The sequence below is a fragment of the Octopus sinensis genome, linkage group LG9 (assembly GCF_006345805.1).
Source record: "Octopus sinensis linkage group LG9, ASM634580v1, whole genome shotgun sequence".
NCBI classification, from domain to species: domain Eukaryota; kingdom Metazoa; phylum Mollusca; class Cephalopoda; order Octopoda; family Octopodidae; genus Octopus; species Octopus sinensis.
In genome coordinates, this window is record NC_043005.1 from 78,385,543 (window position 1) to 78,393,042 (window position 7,500).

The following is a 7,500-nucleotide window of genomic DNA, read 5'->3' on the forward strand; positions in this document are numbered from 1 at the left end:
TGTGGGTAGTAAAGAAATAGGTATTTTGTCTGCCGCTTCGCTCTGAGTTCAAATTCTGCCAAGGTTGACTTTGCATTTCACCCTTTCGGGGTCGATAAATTAAGTACCAGTTACGCACTGGGGTCGATGTAATCGCCTTAATCTCTTTGTCTATCCTTGTTTGTCCCCTCTATGTTTAGCCCCTTGTGGGCAATATGGAAACAAATAATAATAATAGCACCATTTGAGTGTGGCCGATGCCAGTGCTGGTGGCATGTAAAATGCACCATTCGAGTGTGGTCGATGACTGTGCCACATGTCATGTCCCCATGCTGGCGGCACATAAAAAGTACCCACTACACTCCCAGAGTGCTTGGGATTAGGAAGGGCAACCAGCTGTAGAAACTTTGCCAGATCAATTGGAGCCTGGTGCAGCCTCCTGGTTTGCCAGTCCTCAGTCAAACCGTCCAACCTATGCCAGTATGGAAAGTGGATGTTAAATGATGATGATGATGATGAATAATATTGGCTTGAAATGCTAAGTATTTCAAAACCTTGCATTTCTTTAATAACTTTTTTTGTTTGTATTTACTGTCTCGCTTTATACCAACATGGAGTTCTTCACCAATGTCTTGTCGATTCTAGTGACTCTACACTTACTTACTGTATAGTTAAGGCATTAATTAAAGATTAAAAGACATTTCAATTTTAATGGATAAATACATTAATGAAGGGGAAACTTAATTCATCGTCATAATTAATATGTATTCTCATTACCATAATTATTCTGCCAGTCTTTAATTGGATGCAAGGGTGTCATCTATGTTTAAGAATACGTCCAAATGAGAAACTCATCTAAAAATCTATTAAATTAATAATCTTAATTATTCACCATCTTCCTATTCGTTATCATCGTTAACGTGATCGCTGTTGTTGTTGTTGTATTTAGATTATATCTAGTAGAAGATTGATTAATTTGCTAAGTAGCATAGTAATTAATTTGACTAGTTCATTCTGGTAAGAATTGGCTATCTTGTATTCTAATTTGAATATCAGCCTCAGCCGTAGATGTCTTGCATTCTTGGTCATCTTCCTATTTGCAGATCTTTTTCTTTCTTTTCTGTTGTTGTATGTCCTTTACTGGTACCTCCCCCACCCACACCCTTGCCTTTAACCCCTTAAGTAGGTAGGCAAATTGATTCATCCAGTATTATGCAATGCACTTTAATAAGTGATTATACTAAATAACAACTGCATTTGTACCAAACAGGAAGAACATTTATGTATGATAAAAGAAGTATTAGTTTAAAATAGCAATCTGTGTCTCAAACTTAAAGCAGATACATCCTGAGGATGAATACCACCGTTAATTAGGCTTGCCATGCTTTAACCATTGCACATAGGTTGCAATTTTAATTTTGAGAATTTTTTCATGCTTTTCATTTTTTTTTTCTTTGTTTTTACTGTTTTAAATTTGAAATTGAAACTGATAAAGTGAATACTTCTGTACTTCAAAATCTGCTGGTGGGATACTAATGTGAGAAACAATTTAAAAACTAGAATTGAAACTTTGGGTTCAACTCAAGCAGAAATTGGTTCAACTTCTCAACTTTCTGATTAATCTGTCAATTGTAATGCCTGTTTATTCACAATGTTTTGAATTCATTGTCATTGTTTAGTTTTAGAACGATGTTGCCGGGTAGGTGTGAGAGGCCAGATCTGTACAGTTTCAACATAAAACAAAATATTTTTGTTGGTTATGGCCAGTTTGAATGCTAAAGGATTGGCTGTAGAAAGGGCATATAGCCATATAATACTGCCTTCAAGGGGTTCTTCTCCAACTTAAGTCAACATGGAAAATGGTGAACATAAAAATGATGAATATCACCATGATCATGCTGCTGCTGTGTGTTGTGGGTGGCAGGAATGGCTTTCATGACTTTCCATCATCATCATCATCAACATCGTTTAACATCCGCTTTCCATGCTAGCATGGGTTGGACAATTTTGACTGAGGGCTGGTGAACCAGATGGCTGCACCAGGCTTCAATCTTGATCTGGCAGAGTTTCTACAGCTGGATGCCCTTCCTAACGCCAACCACTCCGAGAGTGTAGTGGTTGCTTTTACGTGCCTGTCAGGCAGTACTGGCAACGACCTCGCTCGAATTTTTTACACATGCCACCGGCACAGGTGCCAGTAAGGTGATGCTGGTAATGATCATGCTTGAATGGTGCCTTTTACATGCCCCCATTCGAGCGTGATCGTTACCATGGTAAAAATATTGCAGTTGTAATACTTAGTCTCAGATCAAGTAACTCAATAAACCAAGACAATGGCAGAAATTTAAAAACAAACAAATAAAAAGATATAAAAGTCTTTAACCCTTTCATTACTGTATTTATTTTGAGATGTTTTGTGTTTCTTTCAATTAATAATTGTTTCTTTAGCAGACAGGATTATTATTTATTTATTTATTTATTTATTTATTTATTTTCCATAAAAATCACTTTTTCCTTTTTAATTCTTTTCAGAATCATGATGCTAAGTGTTCTTAAAAATACCAAATCTAAAGTGAAATTTTGGTTTTTGAAAAACTATCTTTCACCAACTTTTAAAGTAAGTTTAAACTTGTGTAATACTTTACCCTACATGTATAATTTATGAACAAACCCTGCGCTCTTTTGTTCTTTTCTTTGTATTTTTTCATGTAAGACCACAGCTTGTGTTTCTGTTGAACACAAACTTGTAGACAAATGGAATTTGTAATGTTTTAACACAAGTTGTTTCAAGAAAGATTTCAATTTTTCAGACTGTTAATTTGGTCTTTAGATGTGAAACATGTTTTTTTTATATATGTCTATATGAGGGGATGCTGAAAAGTTCCTGGTCTTCAGGGTATTGCGAAAGGCCTGGTTGGAGGTTCAACCTTCCAAGTTCTTTTACAGGGCTTAGGAAAACTGAAGGCCCACAGCAATAAGTTTATGAATCTGTGAAGGGGAATAAGCTAACTATATTTGTAATTAACTGATTCTCCCATATTTTCTTTTACCCAAAGATGGGAACTTTTCGGCACCCTCTTGTATTATCCTGTGTGTCTTTCTTTTCTGATATGGTATGGTGTGGTTTGAGAAAGATTTGGTTGGCTGCTATTTCTAACAAGTCAAGCAAATGCAAACAAATAAATGACTAAATCAATGAATAAAAGTTTCTACCTTTTTTTTTTCTTTGCAGGATTTCATTCCTCACATGGCCAAGGAATACCAGTTTGAGTATGAACTAGTACAGTACAAATGGCCACGGTGGCTAAACCAACAGAAAGAGAAACAGAGGATCATCTGGGGGTGAGTTACAGCTTTTTCCATAAAGTTTCAAACAAACAAGCAATGGCACTAACATAGCTTTGTGATGATGAAGCTTGCTTCATAGTCATGTGGTGTCAGGGTTCAGTCCTACTGAGTGGCACCTTGAAGTTGTATGGATCTGAACCAAACTGTTATTGATTTCAAAGTGGGTGCTGTATTAGCCGACAGCAGCAGCAGCCGTCCAAGAATTTGGACCTGGAGATCTCCATTTCCAGCGACTTCGAACGCCACCTCCCAGTGGTGTTGGGCGTCAACGAAGAGCCCTCGACTACAACAAGACGACCGAAATTTTTCTTTTTCAAGGTCTGGGGTCGCCCACCCCTAAGTCCTAGACCATCACCTAATCACCCTTACCCGTCTTGTTGCTTAACAACAACAACAACAGCAGCAGCAATGCTGGTTGATTATCTCTTCGCTAGCAATATTAACAAGAGTGCTTATATGCACCACAAAGCCATACGAGAGGTTCTCTCTTGGTAACTATCACCGTATTCTGTGTTCTAGCACAACATCCCATTTTAAGTTGGGACAAATATTATTTTTATATGTTTCTTAAATGCTTCTTTGTTTCATTTCCTGCATAAGATGAACAAAAGAATTTGAGCCTAGTGGCTTATAATCATCATCATCATCATATAAACGCTTAATGATGGCTGGCACAGGTTTGAATCTAAGATAAAGATCAAGAAATTATTGAGAAGGTCATGTACAGTCATCCAGTTTGTATTTCAGGCATGTATACTGAAAAGGGTAGAAACTTGGTTGACAGAAACTGTGTTGAAGCCCATGATATGAGTATATATATATATGTATGTATGTGTGTGTGTGTATATATATATATATATATATATATATATATAATATATATATATATATATATATAGGGAGAATTCACAAAAGATGAAGACAGGTGGTGTAGACAACAAACAGATGTATTAGTTTAACGCTCGGGAAGTGAAAAAGTCTTTAGTGTTTCGAGCCTATGCTCTTCCAAAGAAAGGACCACAGAAAGAAACAAGGAGAGAAAATAAAGAATGTGTAGTGGCTAGCGATCTATCATGGCGAATATATATATATGTATATCTGCATGTGTTATATATATTCATATTTGGTGGTGCACTGACTGAATCAAAATGCTGAACGCCATTGCTTCTGACTCAGTACATTTTAGGTTCAAATTCTGCTTAGGTCATCTTTACCTTTCATTCTTTTAGGGTTGAGGAAAGTAAGTGCCAGTCGAGTACGGGAGTCAATGTAATCGATTAACCCCCTCCCCAACATTTCAGGCGTTGTGCCTGTAGTAGAAAGCATATTACATATATTCATGTGTATGTGTGTATTTGTGGTTGTGTCCCTCCACCACTGCTTGACAACCAATGCTGGTTTGTTTACATCCTTGTCATTTAGCTGTTTGATGGAAGTTAGTAACAGAATAAGCACCAGGTTTTTAAAAAAATAATAAGGGCAGGGCTTGATTTGTTTGAGTAAAACTATTTCAAGATGGTGCCCCAGCATGGCCACAGTCCAATAAGTGAAACAAGTAAAAGACAAATGATATTATAGATGGCCAAAGCCAAAGAAAAACACAAATAAAATATTTTGTTTTGCTCTTGCTATTGTTATTCTTTTTGCTGTCATTCCTGATATTATTCCTGTTACTGTTGTTATTCCTAATGTTATTCTTGATGTTATACTTGTTATTATTTGTGTTGATGTTATTCCTGTTGCTGTCATTCCCGATATTATTCCAGTTATTGTTATTCTAGATCTTATAACCATTATTGTTTTTGTTGGCATTATTCTTGTTGCTGTTATTCCTTTTGTTATTCTTGACGTTATTCATGTTGTTATTCTTACTATTTCTGTTTTGGCTTTTATTCTTGTTGTTGTTTTTGTTGTTCCTGATGTTATTCTTATTGTCATTATTTCTGTTGTTCTTCCTGTTGTTTCTATCCTTATTCCTGATGACGATGACAAATGTGAAGTAACGTAATTAAATGCCACAAAACAGTTGGTCCATCCCTTTTCTGATTCTTGTGACGCACTTCACTGAACTTATACCTTTACATCACATCTACCAGATTCTATGAAGCCTGTGAAGTCAACCATGTTAACATCTGAACTCAGAAATTAAACACTCAAATTATAATGAGCCGTTAAGACTGGTGCTCCACCGGTTATGCCATCCCTGCCTCCACACTTTGTGTGCTAAGATTATGGCTTCAGATTTTGGCCCAAGGCTAGCAATTTTAGGGGTGAGAGTAAGGCATTTATATGGACCCTAGGGCACAACTGATACTTATTTTATTGACCTTGTTAGGATACAAGGCTAAGTCAACCTTGGCATAATTTGAACTCAGAATGTAGAAAGAAAGAGAGAGAGATATTACTCGATGCTACTCTGCTCCCTCCCAATGCTTTATTTTGTACATTAAGACATTACTTTTAAATTTTAGCACAAAGCCAGCAATTTTAGGGAATAATAAGTCATTTATATTGATCCCTGTGCACAGCTGGTACTTATTTTATCGACTTTGAAAGGATTAAAAGAAAAGTCGACCTTGGCAGAATTTGAACTCAGAACATAAGAGTTGGGAGAAATGTGGGCGAACAACTCTGCTGGCTCACTGCTGTGAGTGTTAAAAATCGTGAATTTTAGCATAAATATACACAAGGCCATGATTATGAGATTTTGGGAATGGCTGATTTAATCAATTGGTACTTTATTTCATCAACCCTAGAAAGATAAAGAGCAAACCTGACTTGGACTGGATTTGAACTCAGAATGTAAAGAGCAACTGCGCGCTCGTGAGAGAGAAAGAGAGAGAGAGAGGAGAGAGAGAGAAGGAGAGATGTTACTAAATGCCTGGCAGCATTTAGTAATGTTCACCTCTCTGTCACTTTTGTATGATAAAATAATGTAAGACAAGTCTCTGATAAGACCATTCCACCACCTTAATTCCAAGAATAAAGATAACTATAATCTGTTAGTTGAAGTCTTCGTTTTATCAGCCGAGATCTTTGGGAGGCCACATAATTCTGTCGTCTTTCTGCAGGACAATAGCTATATTATAAAGAATTATGAATTAATAATGGTACAAGAAGTACTAATTAAGTTAGTTATTTCAAAACGGTAATTCTATGTTGTCTAAGTTGGCAGTTTTGTTTAGCCTCAAGTTGGCTTTGATTCAAGCAGATTTATAATAATGAGACATTCCAGCCATGGCTATAGTGTTGGTTTTTTTTTTTTTCTGTTTTAATATTTTTGTTGGGGTTTTCAGTTTTATTCAGGACTACATTAGGTGCAGGGATGACTGTGTGGTAAGATGCTTGCTTCCCAACTACATGGTTCTGGGTTCAGTCCCACTATGTGGCATCTTTGCCTCGTGTCTTCTACTATAGCCTCAGGCTAACCAAAGCCTCATGAGTGGATTTGGTTGATGGAAACTGAAAGAAGCTCATCGTGTGTGTGTGTGTGTGCCTGTGCCTTTCTGTCTGTGTTTGTAACCCTGTAACTTAGCAGTTTGACAAATAAGTACCCGGGGTCAAAAAGAAGTATTGGTGGTGGTGGGGTGGGCTCGAGTCATTCATCTAAAAGTTTGAGGCGGTGTCCCAGCATGGCCACAGCCTGTTGACTGAAACAAGTAAAAGATAAAAGATATCCAGTCTCTCCTTCCTATTTCAAAACAGTCAGGTGTGTGATGTGTGAGGGATTTGGTTGCTCCCTTGTCGGCATGATATAGGAGCTGTTATTGTTGTTGTTTAGCTTCATGTCAACCCTTACTGAGCAGACTTACGTACATTATTTACTTTTGACGGGCATATGGTATAGTGGTTAAGAGAGCGGGCTACTAGCCGCAAGATTTCTAGTTCGATTCCAGGCAGTGACCTGAATAATGCTGCTGCTGCTGCTGCTAACAACAACAACAACAACAACAACATTGAGGAATGAGAACCCAGGTTCGAATTTTTCCCCAAGACACCTAATGAAGGCTGGAGGGTATATCAGCTGAAACGTGTTAACAACAAACAAGATGAGGACAAATATCCGTCAAATGTAAATAATACTCAACAATTGTTTCTATACAGTGCTGACGACTGTTAGTTACTGAGTTTTTCATGACATACTGTTTATTCTTTTCTGTTACTCTTTTACTT

At 37.1% G+C, this 7,500-nt stretch overlaps 1 protein-coding gene across 1 annotated transcript in view; it reads left to right on the forward strand.

The window, feature by feature from the left end:
- Positions 1–7,500, forward strand: part of LOC115215729 (UDP-glucose:glycoprotein glucosyltransferase 1-like) — a 204,643-nt gene that overhangs the window by 70,204 nt on the left and 126,939 nt on the right. Inside the window, 2 exon segments of the mRNA XM_029785021.2 lie at positions 2,512–2,596; positions 3,212–3,321. Of these exon segments, the coding sequence (XP_029640881.2) occupies positions 2,512–2,596; positions 3,212–3,321 (195 nt within the window).